The sequence below is a fragment of the Lissotriton helveticus genome, chromosome 9, assembly GCF_964261635.1.
Source record: "Lissotriton helveticus chromosome 9, aLisHel1.1, whole genome shotgun sequence".
NCBI lineage: Eukaryota > Metazoa > Chordata > Amphibia > Caudata > Salamandridae > Lissotriton > Lissotriton helveticus.
In genome coordinates, this window is record NC_136070.1 from 512,334,552 (window position 1) to 512,359,789 (window position 25,238).

Consider the following 25,238-nt stretch of genomic DNA (forward strand, 5'->3'; position numbering starts at 1 on the left):
TTTGGGGCATCCTAAAAATTATTAGGAAGAGCCATCTGTTTATCCCTATGGATACTCTAAAAACGGTGATCACAGCATTGGCCATATCGCGGCTGGACTACGGAAACGCTTTGTATGTAGGACTTCAGACACAGCTCCTGCTTAGACTTCAACGGATGAAAAATGCAGCGGCAAGATTAATTTTAGATATCCCTAAACATGAACCAGTAACTAATCGATTGAGGGATCTCCACTGGTTGCCGGTGGGGAAGAGAATTATATTTAAGGCTCAGTGTCTTACATTTAAAGCATTACAGGGGAAAGGGCCCCTTTATCTGAGAACACATCTCAGGAAATATTCTCCTTTCAGAAACCTAAGATCAGCACAGGCATACTTATTGACAGTTCCAAGGTACAAGCAGCTACGCTGGGGGGGAGGAGTTTTATCGTTGGCACGGCCAAGGTATGGCACTCCCTTCCTTTAGAGATTAAAAAGAGCAACTCCTTGATGTTGTTCAGAAGTCGGCTGAAAATCTGGCTGTTCAAAAACTAATAAGCCATACAAAATAAAATTAGTTGTTATTCTAGTGTTCAGTCTATTTTTAGCGCCAAGACGCCCACGGGCATATGCTGCGCTCTATAAAATGTAAAATCAAATCAAATCAAATCAAATCTTTGTAATAAGGAAAATGGTGATTACGATCAGGACACGCAGCAAGCAGCTGTGCATCAGCTCAAAGTATGTTCACATGAGAAATGCCAAGACCAAGCTAAGGTCCGACTGTGGCATCACAAACGGTTTTGGAAAAAATGTTTGTCAAACCTTTAATAAAACGTATACCAACAGGTGATTTTAAAAAAGGACAGTTGGTCCGGTAAACATACAAAGGCAGAAATGACCAATAAACAACTGGTCTGGTGCCGACGGCACGGCACTGATGAGCCAAAGAAGAAATTAACAAAAAAACATCTGACAGCTTTGCATGTAAAGGGTCAGTCTTGCAGATACCAAACCAGACCACAAAACTGTTCCAGCGCCTGCCATAAACGGACTTCGTAAAAGGGTGCCTGGCAGCAATGATGACTTCCAATGCTTCAAGAGGCAGTTTAAATGCAGTTAATTGATGCCACTCAACCTCAACGCATGGTGGTGTGGATTTCGAAGATTCGGTAAAGGACTATGCCATGCTGCTGCAGCCGAAGATCCTTCTGAAGTGACCCCTTGATTAAAACATAAATGCTCATCCCCAGAAGCTCTGGATACCACACTCTCCAGGCCAAATCCATATTTACTAGGATGACTTGGAATTGATAATTTCTGATCTTCTTTAGAACTCAGCAATGAGATTCAGATGTGGCAAGGCTACAGGAGTGTATTTCCTAGTGAGTGTTCTCAATGAAACTACAACACACAAAACTTTTAACCCTGCAATTTCTCAACAGTGGCAAAAAATATCTAGCTCGGGATCTCACTGTCAGAAGACAAACCATTCCTCACCAGGCAAGTTGGCTTTCATCGTGACCCTACAGGGATCCCATTAGTATTCTATTTGTGTGCATTCAATTGTGAAACTTTCATTCACCATTCTTATACACGCCGTACATTCTGACCCATTTGGTCTCTATATTTGCATTTCTTTAGTAGTATCCCATTTACAGCTCCATGAGAATAAGGAGTCAAACTTTCATCAGAAGACTCTTCCCGACCAATCTCGACATTGGTGTGATATCTGAACTGACCCAGGGATACAGAGGATACTATTTTCCTTAGTGCATCCCCACCTGTTTTTAACTCTGTCAGGGTGTCCTTTGAAAATAAAATTAACTCTCAGGACACCCTATACTATTTTAGATCTAGTATCCCATCCACTTACCAAGGAGCTCCCTTGGCTACCAAAGTTGAGCCCATCCAGATACACTAGATGAGGACGAGGACTCTATGATGAAGCATGCCACTTGGAAACCCAGTGGTATAGAGTCCTTTTAACACCATAGGGTGATCCCCTTGAGCGGGTATGTAGAAATAGGCTGAGCATGGTAGGTATTAGCTCCTGTCATTTTTGAAGGGCTACATCTGATAGGCACATTTAATTTACTTGTAAGCCCCTAGTATATAGTAGCACATGTACCCACCCATTACAATAGCACTTTAAAACATGTCTCAGGCCTGCCATTGCAACCAGTAGTGCATTTTTAAACTTCCTTTTTAATAGTTATGGGTCACCTCTAAGGTAGGCCCTAAAAGCCCATGGGACAGGATGTATAGTACTTAAAAAGTAGGACATTTGGGTGTAGGTTTTACATGACCTGATAGTGAAACAACCCCTAATATTGATTTTCACTATTGTAAGGTCTATCTTTCTTATTGGCTAACACTGAGTTACCTAATTTCATTTAATAAGTGTGAACTTTCAATTGGAGGCAGATAGATATATGCTGTTTGGACTTAAAAAGGAATTGTAATTTAAAACCCTCTTTAATGCTACAGTCGGATCATAAGTCACAATTCTGAAAATGGCACTTTTAGGAAGTTGACATTTTCTTGTCTTTTTCTTTTTAGAACAAATTTATATTCGTCTTAAGAATGGACATCCTCGGACAATGTAGATAGATTTTTCAAGTTGAGCGCACCAGTCCACTCCTGTCCTCTATTCCACTAGGTTTGGGGCATTAGGGGGGAGTTCTAGAGCATAGCAATGTCCCTCTTATCCACCAGTGTGGTGACACCCACAAATGTGTGGTTGGCCGAGTACCACCCACCTCATCGATCATGTCCAACTGTGCCACTCTGGAGGTCAGATCAAGGACGCGCTTCAGGACCCCTAAAGCTCACTGCATAAATGATGTCAGTAGGTAGATATGACTGGACATGCCCAGACAACATGGTGCAAACATATCGGGGTAAGGTAGGTTGAATGCAAGAAATTCAATTGACCCAGAGGAAGGTGTGTGGAAAAAGCCAACGTGCGCAGGGCGATCCTGGCCTCCATCCAATCTACCTCATCAAGTTCACCAGCCGAACCCTCCCAACGGAATCAGAGCTTATGAAAACCACGTGGAGTGTTCTATTAACCTGGGACATTGCACCTCTACCAATATGACCCATCAGCAACTTGGCCTCCAGGGGACGGAATTCTGGTATGGCAGTGTCCGAGGGGATGTGGGCAAAAAGTGCGTGGCAAACTTTCAGATATTTAGGAAATTGTCTGCGTTAAGCTCGTAACAATCTTGTAAGTCTTGGAAGGACAACATATGTTTCCCAGCCCAAACAACCCAGAGCACCCTGATGCAGTTCATGTACCATTTATGAAAGCCCTTTAGACCGACGGAGTGGCAGAGACAGTGCCCCCTCCACAGGGAAGTCATCCCTGTAAATGTACCATTCCAGCCCTGAAATGCAGAGCAGCAGCAAAGGAAAATCACGCAAGTGATATAAGATAGGCATCTGCGCAGTGGAACGCCATACAGTGTATCCAGAATAGGAAGGAAAGTTCCCTTCAGTACGTTAGATCATCCCTCCTACTGCTAAGACAATCATTAACTACAATCAACTGAGAGGCCAGGGAATAACATTGTAGGTCCACTATTCCCAACACACAGTCATATGTAGATTGTCAAAAAAGGGAAAATGCTATTCGGGAGCAACCACCCAACCAACGAAAAGAACGGAGGGTAAAGTTGAGTGGGTGAAGCCAACTCTGGAGGGAGGGGGATTAGGGGGCGAATCAGGAGAGGAAAATGTTGGAAAATATAAAGAACACAGGGAAGAATCGTCATTTTGAAAAGGCCAACACAGCCCATCACATGCAGGGGAAGGTGCCACCACTTCTGGATGTTGCTTTTCATTTTGGACCTCAATGGGTCTAAATTGGGGTGTTGTGTGAATTCAGGAAGTAGGGGATATGAAACCCCAGATATTCAAAAGTGCAACAAGGCACCGGTATGTCTAACTGCCACTGATAGTGCTGCCATAACCTCCAATCGGGATCAATAAAGACTTGGAGGTGTTGACCTGGAGGCCTTGCCGAATAAGGTAAGGAGTGGGAGACAATGAGGCCCTGAAGTGTGGGAGTCTGTCAGGAGCAACAGAACTTCATCCGCATAGAGAGTGATCCTTTCCTCTGGACCCATATCCCACGACCACCCGCTAAGCTGAGCACAACAGTGGAGGAGGCGCGCTAGGGGCTCAATCGTGAGGGTGAACAACAAGGGGGACAAGGAACAACCCTAACACATACCTTGCCGAATAGGAAAACGATCTGAAAAGGAGCTGTTCACCTGAGCCTGGGCATTAGGCTGATGGTAAAGAGGTCCAATAAGGCACCTTATGAATGTTCCCAGACCAGCAGACTCAAGGGCAGCCTTAAGAAAGGACCAATCCACCACGTTGAACGCCTTCTCACGATAAAAAAAAAAAGCACCACCACTGGAGGATGGGATGCCCCAACCTGGATAGTGCCTCTTGAACCATACAGATGCAGTGTTGTGTGCTGCGTCCAGGTATAAAGCCACATTGATCATGATGGATCAGGTGTGACAAGACAGGCAAGAGCCTGTTGGCCAGAATTCTAGTATAGAACTTAATTTCAGTGGCAATCGTGTACGAGGAGCATTCCTCAGAGGAGTGTCCCAGTTTGGATCAGACTATTATTGTGGGAAGGTCTAACTCCGAGGCAAATTCCCTCAATTTTTCCACTTCGGCATAGAGTTTAAGCAGGAACAGGGTAAACTCAGTACAAAATTGTCACTAGAACTAGACGGGCAAGCCATTTGGCCTCAGCGTCTTGCAGCCGGCATGTCAAATAGTGCAAAGGAAGTCTTATCTGCAGTGATGGGCTCCTCCAATTCACGGGCAAGGAAGGGGGGATGGAAGGAAGTGGAATGTCCCATAACAGCAGATTCTCGAGGGTACGGGGGTATATGAGCATTGAGGTCCCAAGTAAGTTTGTAAAAGTCTGCAGAATGTCGGGAGTCCAAGACCAGGTTCAACCGTCCGTACCCATTAACAGAGGAACGGTGCAAGAAGCAGTGTCATGGGTGGTGAGCCAATAAAGGAGATTCCCCGACTTCTCGCCACATTTATAAATAGTACACACTCTTGCCACCAGCACTGATGGGCATCCTCAAGGGTAATATGTTGTAGCTGTCCTGAGCTGCCAAAAGCAACTGTGCATGATCAGGGGTGCGATGGCCACGTCCCAAGCCCTCCCGGTCACCAATCCTGGTCTCAAGGGCCATGATTTGTGCCACTTCCACTTGCTCACCCCTGCACACAAGCTCCTTTACCACGTAGAGCTAACGAACCCTGGATAATTTCCTAGTATGCCTGTATCTCAGGTGCCATTGAAGCCTCAAATTGAGGCTCCCAGGGAGGTGGGGGGTACCAGGCATTAAGACGCTACACAGGCCTCACATTCCGATCAGCAACGCTGAAGATCATGGCAAGGGCAGCATGATCTGCTACCTCCCTCAGGAAGACAGCCTAGCAGTCCCCCTGGCACACATCAATGGCCGGCAGCAGGAAGAGATGAATGCGAGAGGCAGTTTTGTGCGTGGCTGAAGTGTGGGTATATACCCGATCCAGAGGATGCCAAACCCTCCAGGCGTGTCAGAGACCAAACGCATCCATCCAAGCGTAGAGTTGGCGTGTCTGAGAAACAAGCCCCTGAGAAAGGGGACCAGACATATCAAGGTCAGGATTAGGTACCGCGTTAAAGTCACCACCAACGTTGAGACACCCATCAATCAAGCCGAGACCCACAAGCAGAGTAGTCAATAATGAAAACTTCCCCATGGGTGCGTGTTTAGGTAAGTTAACTGATATAAAATTGGATTGACAGCCCAATAGAAGACCCTTTTCCACCAAATAACACCCCTGGGGATCAGCATGCGAGTTGTAGACCATCAAGGGAAAAGCCACTAAAAGCAGAATAGCCACACCACGCAAATCCTGACTGAACCCTGCATGAAACACTCTGTCATACCCATACCTCAGAAGAAAGGGACAAATGGGATCAAGCAGATGAGTCTCCTAAAGCATGAGAACCACGGGGTGAAAGAGTTTGGCAAATCTCAGGACAGCTGTGTGCCTAACGTGGTCCAGGAGGCCATTCACATTCCACAACATCAATTTAAAGAAGGGCATGGTGGTTAAAGATGAGTAATTGAGACATTGCTGAGGGATGACCCAGCACTAAGCAAAGACACACAACTGTGTAGAGTGGGGAGGGTGTGAGACTGAGGAGTCACATGTGAAGTGTGGTGCAGGCCCAGAAAAAGTCAGTGGTAAATAAAAGCGAACACAAACCCCCCCAAACAAACCATTGCCTTGATCCCCCACCCCATACTTCCACCCATTGAGCATCTGTCACCCAAACTGGTCCTCAACGGAGGTAAGAAGACAAAACAGTAAGAAATGAAAAGCAGAAAGTGAAGCATATAGTGAGTGCAGGAAGTTCAACAGTCTCCAATCTCAAAGGACACTATGCCGGAGAAGGCCAAGATAGGTGTAGTATATATTTACATATTTTATTTATTTATGCATTTTGTAGAGCGCACAAATACCCAAAGGTGTCTCGGCGCTGGTGGACTGACGGAAAGATGATAATCATAGTGAATCACTGATTGAAGAGCCAGGTCTTTATCTGTTTCCTAAAGTTGAGCAGAGTGGGGCTGGTCTTCATGTGGGAGGGAAGCCTGTTCCAGAGTTTGGTAGTGGCAGATATAAACGATCTGTCGCCCCAGGAGGCTTTTTTTGTGCGGGGATCAGTAAGAAGATTAGCATTGGAGGAACGCAATTGTCTGGGGGGATTGTAGGGTCGGAGAGACTGTTTGAGGAAATCGGGACCAGTGGGGTGTATGGCCTTATAAGCCATGCAGAGAGCTTTAAACTTGGATCTGCTTCTAATTGGTAGCCAATGAAGTTGGTGGACTACATTAGAGATGGGCTTAAATTTAGGAGTGCCTGTCAGCAGCCTAGCAGCTGCGTTTTGAATCAGCTGGAGTTTTTTAAGAACCTTTTCTTGTGCATTGATGGACAATCCGTTACAGTAGTCCACTTTGGACCTAACAAGTGTACTGATCAGTGTTTTGGCGGCTGAGGAAGGGAGATATGGGAGAAGTTTCTTTATAATTTTGATGGTGTGGAAGGCTAACGATACCACCGAATTTGCATGCTGCATGAAAGTCAGTTTGGTGTTGAAAATTACTCCGAGGTTTCTGACCTTTGCAACTGGAGACGGGGGTGTGCCTAGGTCTGTTGGCCACCAAAGAGAGGACCATGATGGTGAGAAATTACCGAAGATCATAACTTCGGTCTTACTGGAATTCAATCTCAGGGAGTTGTCGGCCATCCAGGAGCTTATGGCAAGCATTCCCTTCTGGAAGTTGGCTGCGACCTTTGCACCATCGTTATGTATTGCTAACACTAGTTGGGTATCGTCAGCGTATGAGGTAAGCGTCAGGTTGTATGGTTTGATGAGCCTCGCCAAGCCCGACACGTAGATATTAAACAGTGTCGGGTTTAGCGAGGATCCCTGGGGTACCCCGCATGGAAAAGAGAATGAGGGGGAGGTGAAAGTGCCAAGCGTGACTGATTGTGAACGATCAGTCAGGAATGACGTGAGGAGGGCCCTGGCCTTGTGACAAATACCTAGTGCAGTGACACGGTCGATCAGGGTGGCGTGGTCGACCGTGTCAAATGCTGCTGAGAGGTCCAACAGGACGAGAACCGCCGCTCCTCCAGCATCCATGATTTTTTTGATCTCATCTGATGCTTTGATGAGGGCGGCTTCCGTGCCGTGTCCCCTTTTGAAGCCAAATTGTGATATATAGTCTCTGGTGCATGAAAGAAAGCCTAAATAGGGTCAGTCTGTGAGGCTCCTTTTCAGGTGTACGTGTATGGGAGGCCCCACTCAGATGGCCATCAGTCCCCACAGTCTTGGATGTACAGGGCTCTGACTCTGTGCCTGTGGGATTCTCTTGTATTAACCATTTGGTACCTTCTACCAGTGTCCTGGGTCACATGACTATATATGGCTATGCTGTTGGGGTTTGTGTATTCATCCCAAAATGCGCCACAAAGGGGAGTATGTTTGAGCAGGATGGGCCACCCTGTCAAGATGGCTGGGGCGGATTTTACCCTTCCCCATTTACACTTCAAAGAGGTTTGCCTCAAGCAAACACAAAGAAACCTGACACCAGCCTTTTGTGACCCTAGACTTCTTGGAGCCTTGGTAAGGGGAGAACTTTCCAGAACCAGGTATGGGGATAGGGCAAGGTCTCCCCCCCACACAAATGCTGGTACTAGGTATAAATAGTGGACGTCCTGAGCCACTCATCAGTACACTACTGGGCCAGTGAACATTAGAGGAAGGATTCCCTACCCCCAGAGGCTTACCCTACTGCTTGAGGACTGCTTTGCTCTCTGAAAGGGAAGACTGGACCTGCTCCCTTCACCCAAGGCTAACCTGAGTGATGCCAAGGGTCAGTTGGCTTACCTCCTGACAGAACTACAGGGACACAACAAGCTCTACACGCCTACCTGCAACTGCCCAGCTGACCTGCTGTACTGGACGTACAACTGGACCTGCCTGAGCCCTCCTGGCTGGAGTGACTTCTTGATCCTGAGAGCTGCCTGTCCAGCTCCTGGCCTATAAGCTGCCATCAGGGTGTACCCCTCCTAAAGAAAAGATGAAACTTCTGAAGTTTGGGCTCCTCAAGATTGTAAATGAGCCCGTTCGTACCAAGCATCTGCTATCCGCAACAGCCAACGCAAAGCTTCTGTGACTACTGGCAACGCGGGAGCAGCACTTTCCACTACAGAATCCTGTGGTGACTGCCCAAACGAAGCTACAGCAAAGATCGATCACCCATCCAGACCGGCTCTTCAAGCTACCACAACGACAGCCCGCTCCGCCAGGTCTGCTCTTCACGCCACTGCGACAACCATCTACAATACTCTCCTTGCTCCTCACAGCCTCCTCCACTAAGAGCAGAACTCTTTATGCCGGACTTGAGAAGGTAACTTTTTCAGTGAAACCTTGTGCCTGCATCCAGCCCGTGCTTCAGCACAGTCGGCCTGAGCTTGTGACATTCCTCTGGTCTACAACGACCAGATGACCAGGAGTGGCGCTTTGTGATTTTAAGGGCTACTTCTATCTAAAAACTTTAAAATGACAGAACTACTGATTGGAGGTTTGTTGTTTTTGTATCATTTTATTTATTAAAATGTACTCTATTTGTCTAAATTGGTTTGGGGTTTTTCACTTTATCACTGTTAGTGTGCTTCATAAATACTTTACCCATTGTCCCTAGGTAAAGCCTGACTGCTATGTGCCAAGCTACATGAGGGTTGAACACAGGTTAATTTAGTGAACTTTGTGGTTCACCCTGACAAGGATTGTGGTTGTTGCCTGAGTGGGGCTTCTACCCCTCTCAACCAATAGCCCTGTTATTAGATTGCCTGTGAAGGAAGGGGAAGAAAACCATCCCCCTCCTCACCATCATCATCAATGTCCTGGGTTGTACTTTGTTCTGAGTCAGTCAAAAAGATAACTGAGTCTCTGCTGGCGTGTCCGCCCAGGTAGAATCACTTGTTCATAGTTGGGCTGTATAATGACCAATGCGCTTTTGTAATCGCACAGCGTGACATCGTTTGAGAGTGAGCTGACATCGGAATCTGCATCAGACCCCCTTCCAGTACCAGTGGTGTCATTACAGGCATTCACATGGAGGGGCCTGGCACAGGTCTTGGAACTGGACTAGAAGTCTGTTGGTATGATAGGATCAGGCAGCACCAGGGATGACTCAACCATCTGTAACCCTTCTGGAGGCCCTTTGTTTTCTTGGGGCCAAAAGGCACACCAGGGGGATCTGGGAGGGCACCGAAAATCTGCAGCATGGCCTCCTGGAAGGCTGAAATCTGCGGCAGCATCACCAATGGTCTTGGAAACTCAGCACACCAAGATCAGTTGGGGAATGGGCTCCATGATCAGAGACCCAGTGGGAGAACGACTCACATCATGACATCCTTACTCCTTCTCTTTAGATACGTGGCGGAAAGGGGTGGAGTACCACTTCGGTTTTTGTGTTTGTTTTTTTATTTAAATGTTTAACTTACAGAGAACTTTGACTGTGAAGTTGACCTCCTGCTGGAATGGCCAGGGGAGACGGTTCAAGTCCAAGCCTGCAGCTTGGAATGGAATTTACACAAGGGCCACACTTCTTCATATCTTCAGCGATCTATTACTTCGCTTTTCGGTCCTGGATCGCCTTCGGATGCAAGAGGGAGCATTTAATGTACAACTTTCAGTCATGTGCACATCCCAGAGATATCTCGTGGGGGTCTGTAACCGACATCTGCTTTCTACAGTCACAGCATGGTTTGAAAACCTGCTGTTTCATGAAGGCACTTTGTTCCCTAACACATTAGATTTAGTGTGAAAGTTGTCGGAAGACTGATGAATTTGGGAGTGGATCTCTAGCTCATGCATCGGAAGATGCCAAAAGAAAGGAACTTAGATCAGCAAACAGGATGGCGCTTATATGTAGCTCCGTTCCATCATTTCCGTGGTGGTATAAAGTCAGTGCACAGTCACCTAGCTCACACAGGGGCATTGCTGGAAAAAAGTTTCCAAATCCAGTCTGGCACCTAGGCAGTGGTTTAAGATGAAGAATCTGCAGTTAGAAGTATCAAATTCAGAATACAATTTTTTCTCCATGCCATTTTAACTTGGTGAAATGCTGCAAGATGCAGATAAACAAGGACATTAGGAAACACCACCTAAATCCTCATCCTGCCAGAGGAAGTGGTTACCAATGGACAGCACATCTGCAAATATCTCACACCAACAAAATATCCTATGTGTTCCATATCTAATTAGTTTCACTACAACAGAAACAAATTTAGTGGTTTACAACATAAACAATGAAAGAAAGCCTTGCTGCGTCACAACAACCATTATAAAAGAAGCAAGCCATGGGTTGGCACTTTGACACACCAACCACTCAGTGATTTTGATCAGGCTAATTAGTATCTGAATTTAATGGGACCATTCCAATAACAAGATCTGGTGTTCCACTGTCGATCGGCATAATACAGTGGACAACTGGTATTGACTCGTGTGAGAAACACCAAGGCCTAAATATGTGGCTGAGGTAATGTAGGCTGCAGCAAACAGAAAATACCCATGACTATTTACAACAATCTCCTGGTCCAATGGCAGATTATAGACCAGCACCATATGGCCATGTCAGCCCCTATACAAGTGATAAGGGTCAATGTCTTAAGGATTTCTCTAAATCAATTCCTCAAACTCCACTCAAGCCTGCATTTGGAACATATGTCGACATGGACATCAACCTGCACCAACATCATACCAGTATGAAAAGCTAACACGTGAAGTAGGACTGTCATCCTCACTTGGATGCCCTTCTCAACCAAACACTATTCATGCGTTTTCTCCCTTCATCAAAGCAACATCCTTCTATATAAGGTACACATCTTTAGAATGCTAGAAATACTCAGCCTCTCCTCCTTCCCTCACACTCTTGACCCCATTTGCTTACCAACCATTCCCAAATAACTCCTAAAAGTAATCAAACTCTGTAACTGCCAGTTGCCCTACCCTTCCTCCCACCATCTCCCCAACTATCTAACATCCTTTGCAGCTATGTTTTATCCTCCCACGTAACCCAATTATCCCCTCAAATACATACAAAGCTTAATAAATGATCTCAACCCCCCACTACTTTTTCCTACTTCTCATCCAGTCCCCTTCTGAATAGATTTCTCAAAGGCATTACTCAACTTTTTCCTCCTATTCCGTTTGTGATGCCGCAGTGGGACTTGAATCTGGTTCTTACCTATTTGATGTACGCTCTATTTGAGCTGCTTCACAACTGTCCTCTTCGTTTTTTTACTTTGAAGACTGCTTTACTAGTTGCCATCACCTCCGCTAGGTGCGTGAGTGAGCTCCAGGCTCTTTCCTGTAAGCCTCCATTTCTGTCGGTCCATCCGGACAAAGTTGTGCTTCACAATCTTCCTTCCTTCTTGCCAAAGGTTGTCACTGCCTTCCACATCGGCCAGACTATCACCATGCCCACTTTCTTTCCACCTCCGCACCCTTCCAGAGAGGAAGACAGGCTCCACCGTCTGGACCCAAAACATGCGCTCTCATTCTACCTGAATCGCACACAACAGTCCCTTTCTGTCTGTAATGCCTGTTAGCTCCATTGTATCCACTCGCTCTTTCACTGTTTTGAAACAATTTGAGAACAGTAGGAAATCAGAGAATATCCTCTTTGAAAGAGAACAGAGCTGGGTGTATAGACTACAGACACATAAAACAAGTCTCAATGATGAGATCCCATGGAGTTCCCTTGGCTAGCAGGACCAATAGTTTTTTTTGCCACCTCAGATACTCAGCATTGCCTCCCCAGACCATAAACATTTTGCTCATCAATGTTTTTATTCATTGTAAAACGTTTTTATTAATTTTATCCATTAATTTATCAACTGATTTTTAACAGATCTCATCTGTTTTTATTTCCCAAATAAGTGCTGGACGTTTTAATCTGCCACTTAGCCAAAACCTCGAGATGTCCTCTCCTCTGCCAGAAATTCCTGGTAGTTTGGCTTTGTTTGATGTATTTTCGTGTTTTTGTGTACTTATAACATTTTATAATGTTTTTACATTTTAGGTGTTTTAAGCATTTTTTATACCTTCCAGACTGTCTGATAACTGCTGTTATGGCAGGCCAGCCCCGAAACCAGGAAGTGGTTCCATCCCGGGCAGCCATCATGGGAGGTGCGTGGTCTAGTCTTTCAACCGGCTATCTCCAGGAAGGCAGTTTGTACCGGTCAAGGAATGCAAGGGTGTATTTAATCCCTGCGCAGCCCGGCAATCAGTAACATGCAGGCTCCGGAGGCGGCGAATAGTTCTTGGGCCGAGTGGGGACCCATGATAATGTTAGTATATCGGCATTTAGCAGAGGCAGAGGTGGTATAGTACTGTCAATACAAACTATGGCAAACTAGTCACAATATAATTTCTCCTTACAATGTGCGACTATTGGGCACACTTCCCTCCGGAGATCCCTATGGGGCACCAGGGGTCCACTTAATGAGTAGGCATTTAATTTAACTATCCATGACGGTGTATATCTGTAGAATGCATTGAACCTCTCACTTACTGCTTGTGTTTACAGCAGTGGCGACTGTCAGTGATTGGAGGTGGCGGTACAGGGGGGGTTGGAAAAACCAAACATACTATTATTTTTATTTAAAAAAACACTTACCTTTAAAACTGCCCCGTCTCTCTGTCGCGTTGCCGCTCTTCTTAGGTCCAAACCAGGAAGTACCAAGGCTCCCCATAGCCAATGTTGCGATTGGATGGGGACAGGGAGCCTGTGCATGTTTCTCATCAGGCTGTGCATTACAGCCTGGTGGGGGGGAAGATGCAAAGTGCCCATGACTGTTAAGCAGACATGCACACGTGGAGTGTGCTAACCACTCATCCCCCTGTGACCCCGCCCCACCCTAACCCAGCCCTGTAGGGAAAAAAATTATAATAACAAGGTTATTATAATTTTTTTTCTTTTCTGCTCTGCAAGCATTGGGGCAATGCTCCTCTGCCTTAGCGGACGAGCCGCCCCTGGTTTGCAGTGTTTCCACCATGTTTGTATCGGCATAGAATACACTGGCACACGCACCAGCTTCTGTTTTAATGTTATAGTGTCACGGTACACACTGTACCTTCCTGCTTTTTCCACTTACACAGGTGGTACCAGAACCATGTTTGGACCATACTCATTGTCCCCTGCTTTGACTAAATGTGTTTCGTATCTACAGGTGGACCCTGTAGGGAAGTGACACTTTTTGGCATGGTCACCCCCACTTTTTGCTCATTGGTACTGATGTTGTTGATATGTAGTGCACTGGATCACTGCTAACCAGTCCCTAGTGCCAGTGCGCTTTCCCTTAAAACAAGACAAATGTTCAATTGTAACTCAATTGGCAAAGGCCTCATCACCCCTGTAGGTCCCTAGTAAATGGTACCCCTGGTACCCAGGGCATGGGTACCAAAGAGGATCCCTAAGAGCTGCAGCATGTGTTATGCCATCCTAAGGGACCCACACACAAACTGCATGCAGACTGCCATTGCAGGATGCGTGAAATAGTGCAGACCATTCTAAAAACATGACATGGCACACTCAACATGGGCCAAGCCCCTGAACACTGCATGTACTATATGTAAGTCACCCCTACAGCAGACCTTAGAGCCCTAAGGCAGGGTGCATTATATTACATGTGAGGACACATCTGCATTAGCAGAGAGATGTGTCCCAGTAATGTCTAGTCCATTGCTAGGCATTGCAAGTGATCATGAAGCCATCCTAAATGGAATGTACTGGGCACTGGTCATTATGAATTACCCAGCTACATAATGGCTTCACTGAAAATACTCATGTTTGTTATCAAACATCTTGTCTTAATAAATCGGTACTGATGCCAGTACCAGAATTATGAAGACATGCACTCAGAGGGCACATTAGAGGTGTTCCCTAAATCCATACTAGTCACATAGGGTCTGGCTGACTGGTATCTTCCAGCCTCCCATCACAGATGAGTTTCTGACTTCCTGCGGATGAGAGCCCACACTCTCTGTGGACCGGAAAAATATCTGTATGACAGAAGGTGATCACACCTCTCCCAGCATGATGGTTAGAATATTAGCATCTCAAAGCCTCTACCACCTTTGAACTGCAACCATGGCTTCCCCCAGAACTGGAGAATGCCACCCCTTGACCTTGAGGCCCATTTGACATGAGAGGAGGTGGGAAATTAGATATTCAGAAAGTATGTCACACTTACTGGCTAAAGCAAAACTAAAGGGGATGATGGATGGAGTGTTGAACATTGCAAGCACTCACACCCAGTCAACTGATCTAGGTTTAATCCATCATCATTCTTTAGCTCACTCCGCCACCCCAGTTCAGACATGGGTATATGCAAATCAGTCTGACCCTGTACCTCATGGAAACAGTCCAGCCCGAACTGCCAAGCCATGTCTTCCCTGGAACGGAAACAAGCATATTGGGACCGGTTTCGGGTTCATAACCCTCATCAGCCAGGCTATCTTGAATCCAGTGGCAACGTGAGCAAGGGACCCACGTCTGGGCATAACCTGCCAACTTAGGGCGAACAAAGCAAAACCAAAGGGGATGATGGACGGAGTGTTGAACATTGAAAGCACTCACCCCTAGTCAATTTATCTGGGTGTAATCCATCATCATTTTTTAGCTCACTCCGCCACCCCAGTTCAGACATGGTTATATGCAAATCAGTCTGCCCTGTGCCTCATGGGAACAATCCAGCTCGAACTGCCAAGACATGTCTTCTCTGGACAGGAAACAAGCATCCTGGGACCGGTTTCGGGTTCATAGCCCTCATCAGACAGGCTATCTTGAATCCAGTGGCAAACTGAGCAAGGGACCCACGTCTGGGCATACCCTGCCAACTTAGGGCGAACAAAGCAAAACCAAAGGGGATGATGGACAGAGTGTTCAACATTGCAAGCACTCACCCCAAGACAACTGATCTGGGTTTAATCCAACACCATTCTTTAGCTCACTCCACCACCCCAGTTCAGACATGGCCATATGCAAATCAGTCTGACCCTGTGCCTCATGGGAACAGTGCATCCGGAACTGCCAAGCCATGTCTTCCCTTGGCTGGAAACAAGCATCCTGGGACCGGTTTCGGATTCATAATGCTCATCAGCCAGTCTATCTTGAATCCAGTGGTAGAGTGAGCAAGGGTCCATTGTCTGGGCATACCCTGCCAACTTAGGGCAAACAAAGCGATACCAAAAGGGATGATGGATGGAGTGTTTGAGCAAATCAAACACTCACCCCCTGCCAACAGATCTGGGTTTAATCCATCATCATTCTTTAGCTCACTCCACCACCCCAGTTCAGACATGGCCATATGCAAATCAGTCTGACCCTGTGCCTCATGGGAACAGTCCAGCCCGAATGCCAAGCCATGTCTTCCCTGGACCGGAAACAAGCATCCTGGGACCGGTTTTGGATTCATAATCCTCATCAGCCAGGCTATCTTGAATCCAGTGGTAGAGTGAGCAAGAGATCCAAGTCTGGGCATACCCTGCCAACTTAGGGCGAATAAAGCGATACCAAAGGGGAAGATGGACGGAGCGCTTGAGCAAATCAGACACTCACCCCCAGTCAACAGATCTGGGTTTAATCCATCACCATTCTTTAGCTCACTCTACCACCCCAGTTCAGACATGGCCATATGCATATCAGTCTGACCCTGTGCTGGGGTGAATGTATGACATTGTTCTGCATTCTGTCCATCAACTGTTTTTTTTTTGCATTTGTCACCCAGAGTGGGACGGGTATGCTCAGACGTGAGTCCCGTGCTCTCCATGCCACTGGAATCAAGCTATCCTCCTGATGAGGGCTGGAAGCCCGAAACCGGTCCTAGGATGCTTGTTCCCAGTCCAGGGAGGACCTGGTTTGGCAGTTCGGGCTGGACTGTTCCCATGGGGCACAGGGTCAAGACTGATTTGCATATGGCTGGGTTCAAACTGGAATGGCATGGTGAGCAACAAAAACGATGGATTTAGGCCCAGATCTCTGTACTGGGGTGAATGTATGACATGGTTCTGCATTCTGTCCATCAACTGTTTTTTTAGCAATTGTCACCCCGAGTGGGACGGGTATGCTCAGACGTGAGTCCCTTGCTCTCCATGCCACTGGAATCGAGCTATCCTGGCTGATGAGGGCTGAAAGTCCGAAATCGGTCCTAGGATGCTTGTTTCCAGTCCAGGGAGGACCTGATTTGGCAGTTCGGGCTGGACTGTTCCCATGGGGCACAGGGTCAAGACTGATTTGCATATGGCTGGGTTCAAACTGGAATGGCATGTTGAGCAAAAAACGATGTATTTAGGCCCAGATCTCTGTACTGGGGTGAATGTATGACATTGTTCTGCATTCTGTCCATCAACTGGTTTTTTTGCACCCATCATAACTTGGCACAAACATCAAAACCTTCATGAGAGAATATGTCCCTCATAAGTGAAGATAACATTCCCAAAACAACGAAAGAAAAAATACTTTGTCGTTCGTGGGTATTTTCAATAATTGCATTATTGGAAAAAAACACCAAAAACGACAAATGGGAACAGTCAGGGAGTTTGGGGAGGAACACTACTTAAGTTCTCTTTGATGTTGACTGACAAACGTTAGAGGTTCGACCCAGTCAACAGATGTATTTTCTGTTATGCTATTACTTATTTTTATAAAGGGCAACATGTGCCACTATTTCTTGGCGCTACTGAAAAACAGTCCAATTGAGAGAAAATGATACAAAGAGCTAAGACAAAGCCTACAATTAGCTAACAAGGTTTCTAATATCTTGTGAAAGAGCTGAAGATGAAGCAGGGAATTTAATTCAATGGAAGCTTGTTCCAGACATTTTCTACTTCGATGGAGAAAGCTCGGTTACCAAATGTTATAAACCTGGTTTTGGGACTCACAAAAGCTAAAGTCTGCCAGACTGCACACGGCAATATAGCAAATACAGGGTAACTTAGTTGTCAGAAAGTCTGGGGAAGCATTACATATTACCTAATGAACGACCATAAGTGCCTTTAAAGAACATATTCCCAGATTGGGAGCCAGTATAGAGAAGGCAAGATCAGAGTGAAGGGATTACTTCTCATGCCATTAATAAGTCCTGGAGCTGAACTTTGAATTACCTGCAGCCCTTTCAACATTTTATCTAGAAGGTCAAGATAACGGAACTGGCATAGTGGAGACATGACTGAATCAGCACATTAACCACAGGGATATGGTGATCTACTACGTGTAGAATGTGTTTTAGAAGCCTGATCTGCTAGAATCAGGTCCGGGATTTCTTAGGATCCTGGGGCTCAATGAATAAGTGAGTTCAATATAGATGCCAAGTTGCATAAACCCATAGATGGTTTGCAGGGGGTCCACAGCTTTGTTTTGGACGGTTATGTTTACAGAAATAGAATGCAACTTTAACACTTAGAAACCTTTTTTTTAGGATATTGAGAAAGACAAGGAGGGTCAGGGCAAGGGTTGATGCTTTGTCAAATTAGCCACAAGGAAGTTGGCTACCTTCTTTTGACAGTTGCGCAGCTGTCTTCAACTGCACGTTCAAAAACTCCAAGCAGACCAAACCTGAAATCTGAAGCTGTTAAGGTCACATCTTCCCTAGGTGCCCTGGGCACTTTGTATAGTTTTCCAGAAGGGAACTTTGAGAAAAGTTTAGTATCTTCTTTTCCAATATATAAGTTGTTCCAAAGAATTTAGAGTTTGTTCCTTGGGTACCCACCCAACGGTTCAAGTGTCAAAAATGATTTTTCAACGTTTTCTTTAGGACCACAGCTAAGAGTCTAAATCCACCTGAACAGTGAGTTGCAATTGACTCTGTTCCTTAGATTCTCCCATTTTTCCACCCACTGAAAAACGTAATCCATAAAAGTAAACATTTCTAGGTAAATCCTGGACCGTCTTTCCCCTTGTGTGATTAGCAAGCCTTCCTCCGACAAGTCTTTAGACTGCAAGTTCCAAGAGAAAGCAGACTTATTCCTCAATCCTTTCATAAGGAGACAGAATTCATCCAACAGCAATCTTCACCACACCTTTTTTTCTTCTTAGGTTCTAGCAACACTCTAAAGGTGGTGGGAGCACCAATTAATAATGCTGCGGTGATTAATGCAATTCCCCAAACTTGCCATAATGATTTTTCCACAAAATCTCACCCAACCATTTTTCAACTCTTCCTGGGCTTTATGGAATGATCGATCCCTTAAAGCGATTTTTACCTCCTTTCAGGATGATGAAACGGCGTACCTTTTCCCTGCCAGCCCTTTCGTCATCAGTGAGAAACACACCCCTTCCAGTCACCCTTCTACTATCTCGCCATGGATACACATGTTTTTGGGTTCCTATGGCCTCATAAACATCCTTGGAGTTGCTCTACTTTCCCACCCAGAAGCTAACGTGAAAGGAGAATGCTCTTTGTGTAGGCTTGCTTTAGATAAATGCCTGTTGCTAATGTTTTCCAAACATAAAACAGGTCTCATCATTCATCAGTTTGGATTCCCTTTCCTGGTCTCAGTCACCATCTATCTTGACTGAGAGCTTTCACTCAGAGGTGGCTGGAAAAGCAGGGACCTCATTATTTATGGCAGCCTCTAATCTCTGGGCCATTTACACTTTTGCTATCTCACGCTATGGCTGGGGAAAGTGTGACAAAAAACTGTCCCCCCACCTTAAAAGCCAGCCTAACAGCAACATCTGAGAAATAGGTTGTTTGTTGGTCTGCAAAAGCCAGCAAGTTGGTCATATTTCCAAAAGTCGAATATGTGAAATATGTAATAAAAATATAGGTTAACACATTAATGTTCCTGTAATAGTGAAATGCAGAACTTCAAGGTGCTTTTATGCCACTTCCTGAAAAGTAGCTTTTTGATAAGTAGTTCATGCTGCAGTTTCAGTTTTTGGACATGCAAATAGGCACATCTTACATGTTTTAAATCTGAGCTTTATAGGGCTAGGCCTTGTGCTACAAAGCGTTGTTACAGCTGACTCACAATATCAGATTTATTATTAAAGGGCTAATAGATTAATCTAACACTTTATCACTGGAACCTGGACTGCAGACTACCATGGTTTCTTTTCAGTCCATAGGCTTGGCTTTGGGTCCGACACATGGGTGGCAAACATCTTGCTGTGGCCACAATAGGGTGTATCACTTGTACACCGCTTCCGCAGTTCAGGAGCACAGGAGATGCACACAAAAGTCAAATATGGCAATTATGCTATTTAAAATGGTAACCATTTTTTTTTAGGAAAAAGCACATGCAGTGAGAGCTGTCTAGCAGCGTCTAACTGTCCAGCGGTTTAAATGACAGCAGCCCAATACACGTCATGAAAATTTATTTTACTGCATGCCTTGATCCTAATTTCTTTCCACAATTCTTGCAAAATCGTTTTTCCCCTTTTTTGCAAAATGTTATGTCAGGTAACTCATAATGCATTCAACAGAGATATAAAGCATCGAATGCAGTACTCTAGAGATTTGTGTCATACGTAAATAGTTGGTCAACTGTGAGAGGAAACAACCATAACAAGGACCTAGCTTTACAATGCAACTGTTACAATGCATTTACAACGCATACCATTACAACGCATGCCATTACAACGCATTATGAGGTAAGTAATAGAGATTATTTTAGTATTAGGGTGGGTATGGGTTTTGGGGTACATGGGAATAGTAATTTTTACCCCTACACTATCCAACACTTACGCTACTGTTGCACTCACTGTAGTGGGAATAGTCATGTTTACCCCTACACTATCTAACATGTACCCTACTGTTGCCCTAAAAGTATTATGCGTTGTAATTATATGTGTTGTAATGGTATGCGTTGTAATGGAATGCGTTGTAATGGTAGTTTTTAGGTCTCTCCTAGCGTTGCAGCGTATGCACTGCGCGCTCTGCAAGATCTATTGTCGTCGGGTTGCTTTGGAAGTGGAGTCGAAGCTCCACCCATGCTTTTCATTGGCGCGTATCACACTTTATGCTAAACGCACGCTTTTGATGTGCAGTGAGGCTTGTTTGTACCCTCCCTGTCTCCTTTAGGCCCCGCCCACCCAGACTGAATCGTTTCTTTAATGGGCATCCTCCGAGCAGCCGCACGCCCCTCGTTCCCTTCCTCCCTCCCTGGGCGTGCAGTAACGTGGCAGTAGAGCTTCACGCACAGTAAGAACATTGAGGGGGTGGCACTCGTAGTTGCGTCGCTCCTTCCTGTACTCTTGGTGCTAGCTGCGCTGCTGGCGTTGGTGACCGGCACGAGAAAGATGCAGAGAGCGGAGGAGGTGACCGACGCGAGCGGCACAGAGAGTAAGCATCATTCTTAGGGCCCCCCTCACACAGCACTCGCAGGACGCAGTCTTCAGCAATGGCAGCCTTTTTCTTTTGCATTTGCAGCGTGCCATGCGCACCTTCACTTTAAAAATGGTGGCCGCCCCCACACAGCACTTGTGTCTTAAAGTGTAAGCGTGCATGGAGCACTGCTGATACAAACAAGTGGCCGCCATTGCTGAAGCCGGTGTCTCAACAGCTTAACAGACGGGGAGCGCAAAACAGAGAATGAGCTTCGGCAATGGCGTGCGCCATTTCGATAAGTTCTGTTTTTATGTCTCCTGCTTCTTGTGACAGGCCATGCTTGGTTGAGATCTGCATGTCCTTGCTGTTCCCTCCAGTGATAGTTTGTGTCAGCTTAGAGCATGCAGCCTTAGGCTGGGGAATGCAGGATTGCATCGAAGAACATTCCTGCAGTGCTAGCAGTCCCCGGACCAGGGCTCCTGCCTTCCTTGTCCACCGGCTCATCTGATGTGCAGGGGTTCCTGTGGTACTACCGCCACTTTACAGTCCTTTCCCCCCTTCTCCCTGATCTGGTTACATCTATGTACCACCTTTGCCCCCTTTAGGCCAGGCGTTCCCTCTTTCCCCCCCCCCTTTCTTTTCGGAGCTGCTGCCCTTTGCTCGTGAATATTTGAGGACCCGGCATTTATTTCAGTTACTTTGCTGTGTGAAGTCATGACGCAGCACTGTATTTACATGCAGACCATGGAGCGCTCTGGACAGGCCCAGCCGCCTGGAGGTCATTGTCGCATCTTTTGTGCACACTCCCTGTGACGACAACATGCCTGGCGGAGGGACCACATCCTCCTTTCCAGACTTAGCCAGGTCCTCCATCTTGGATGTGATGTTCTGGGACATTGTAACCATCAGGTCATGATCTGGGGTATGTGGCCCTTCTATTTTCCCGGTGTTGCCCTTACTCCTTACTTCCTGTTGATTGTGAGATCATTACTCTGTTGTGTTCTCTTAAGTTCATACAGCGAAGAGCCACAAATTCAACATCCTTCAAAACTCCGGGTGACTTACGTATCCCAAACGTTTGCTGGAAGTAAATAGGAATGAGATCATTGCCCTTTGTGGAGCTCCTCTCGATGCTGTGTTGCTCGGGGAAGCGCTCAAGGTAGGGATGATGCTTGACATACCTTTAAGGGAGGGGTTGATCATCCAGACTAAGACACTTCCTTTGATAGCCCTCTCCTTTAATCTGCCCAGTAAGATTTGATGATGTCCAACATTGAATGCCACTGAGAGCTCCAAGCAAATGCTTGCTAAACCGCCATTATACACTCTAGTTTTCAGGCAGCTTATGCCACTTCAGTGCCACAGGACTCAGTTCTGGAATGATATCAAGAGGCTCTGAATCATGACGGCACTAAGTGACCAAGGATGGCTCATGGGCATCAAAGATGTCTGTGTGGTCCTCAGTGACATGATGGGGCTCAATGACCTCATAATGCAGGGGTGGTGAACAATCAAATGACAACATAAAGCACAATGACCTCACAACATACTGCACAGGGCCTTAATGTAGTGTGATTTGTGACATCCCCGTGCAATTCAGTGACACAGCAGTTTGTACTGACATCTCTGTATAGTTTTAATGACACCACAGAACATGCTACTGTGACATCACAACAGGATTCAGCTGTACAGCAGGTTTGGTCACACCACACTTTACAGTTCAGTGGTATTAAAACCTACAGCTCAATGACATATCAGTAAAATCCAGTGACCATGCAAGACACAGTGACATCACAGCAGAATACAGTGACACAGCAGGGTGTACTGATATCACTGTACAGTTTTAATGACACCACAATGCAGGCCTCTGTGACATCACAGCAGGATGCAATGGCCACAGAGCTATTCAGTGAATCAACATGACTGAGTAACATCACAAAATTGAGCTTCTTTAAAGGACAAAATAGCTGAGTGATATAACAGTTCAGGGGCATAGCAGGACTCAGTGACGTCCTAGCATGATTAAGTGATGTAGGGTTCAAACATCATAATATTGAGCTCTGTGACATCACAGCAGAATTCTTTGACAGCACGGCATGGGTGTCAACAAATAGAGGTCAGTGGCAATAGGAGAATTCTGTGACCAACCAGGGCTCAGTGGCATTTCATTAGAATTCCTTAACAAAGGCAGGCGCAATGACATCACAACATAAAGCTCAGTGGCATCATATCTGTGCTACTGAATAGTGTGCCCCAGTCGGAATTTTTTTGATTGACATGGTTAATGATCCATGTCATAGATATAAAACTTTCTAGGAGTATGAACGTTCCCAATAATAATCCTGCAGCACAGATTATTCTGTGTAGTAATAGAACACAAGTCTGTAACAAGCATTTGCAATGCTATAGGTCTTGCATTTGCGAGAGTTTGAGCTATTGCCATTGTAAATATTAATGCCTTTTATTTATGGGTTTACAAAACATGCAAGCAGTGTTTACGCACAGGTTTTGTAAACACATAAATATAAATGGCATTATCATTTACAAATCCAATCGCTCAAACTCTCGCAAATGCGAGACCTATTGCATTGCAAATGCTTGTTAAAAATGCGTTGTAATGGCATGCGTTGTAAAATCATGTAATGTAATGGTAGTTGCCATGTAAAGACTGTGTTGTAAAAGCATGCGTCATAATTGTATGCATTGTAACGTCATATTCTGTCTGTGAGTCATTATGTTCTACACATTTACAGTCCACCACCCTAGCCAACTTCTGTTACTAGCATGCAACAAGTGAATTGCTTCTTCTATAAGTGCCCCTTGACTTCAAATGTGCAGCATTCAGACTCACATTTGTCGTGTTCCATGAAACGTAAAAACGTAAAAAAATAAATAAAATGCATTCTTAATGTTTCATCTAAACGAAAAATTGCAATTTACTGAAGCATAAATAGATTAGGGGCTTAATCTGCACATCCAGATTGCACATGGTTATTCATTTATCCTGACCTGCAGTGAGACAATTACTGCTATCCGTTCTGTTTGCATCCTGGTGATCCTTCAGAGGCTGACTTGCATCAACTTTTGCCCCAAATAAAATATCAGAGTTCACAAATCTTTCACCTGTAAAATGAAGTAGAAAAAACCTTAAACCGCAGCATTGTGAATGCATTTTGACCAATTTCAAATTTTGCAGGTGCCTGAAGAAGCCTTTACCACTCACCAGCAAAACATGGGCGTTTGGCCTGTGGGGACAACACATCTCATCATATTTCTTCTACCATCACCACACCTTTCTCAAACAAGCATTGGCAAATGCAATACACTTCACCTATGTGATTTATAATATATATTTTTTTTAAATAAGTTTTAGGTTGGCGAGCAGTTGTGCAATATAGGTTAAAGAAACTCTGTAAAAGTGTTATGACTTGTTTTTTGAGAAACACAATATATTGTGCAGTATCTGGTGGTGTATAAAGCAGTCCTTTACCTTCGAGTGATGTTGGCGCTATATAATACTGACCCCAAAATAAAATTGTGAAAAGCAGATTTGAATGTGGAGGCGATTTGAGGAGTGTAGGGGATCTATGCAAAGGTGTCAGTGAATGTGTCTACTGTGTTCTGTTTGAGCAAGGCAAATTCTAAGTAGATTTGGAAAGGTGGGTGGAAGTTACTTTTTAGTATCTGTTATAGCATACTGGACATGTGTTGGATGTGTGATGTGAGGACTGCCTATTGTACACTATTTTAGGGGTGAGTTGTGGATTTAGGTGATGTTTGTAGCACAGCCATAGTCGATTGTAAAGCAAATCATAGGTGTCTGGATCACTGGCAGGTAGGTATGTGTATGAGTGAGTGTGAGTGATATCTTCTATTTCACAATGTCACAAACTGAACTATCATGTGAGAATATTGTGTTCTATATCATTGAAAAGAACTACTCGCATGTTGGAAAGTGTACAAGGCCAGGATTAAAGAAACAGCCAGTGGCTGACCAAGTTGCTGGACAAGTAGAAACCAGCTGACACAAATTGGCAGAAACAGTTTTATCTTGTAAAAGCCAGATGTATCCACTATCTGGATATAAAAGGGGATTTGCCGGCGATACGAAGTTGTGAATTCCTTCGCACCACATTAAGAGGATCATAGGCACCGATCAAGAAATCATAAGAAAAGAAGTCTGTTAATATGTGTCCGAGCAGGCAGGTCAGGATAGGGTACATTTATTTTTTGGGCGAGCCCTTATATACCTTAGTGTTTTCAATGGAAACCAGGTAAACAAGGTTAAAAAAACAGCTTAGTGAGG

General features: G+C 45.3%; 1 protein-coding gene across 1 annotated transcript in view; it reads right to left on the reverse strand.

Moving 5' to 3' along the window:
* Nucleotides 1-25,238, reverse strand: part of LOC144783207 (uncharacterized) — a 184,907-nt gene that overhangs the window by 51,061 nt on the left and 108,608 nt on the right. The window contains exon 10 of the mRNA XM_078662302.1: nucleotides 23,942-24,055. Coding sequence (XP_078518428.1) covers nucleotides 23,942-24,055 — 114 coding nt within the window. The remainder of the gene's footprint in view (nucleotides 1-23,941; nucleotides 24,056-25,238) is intronic.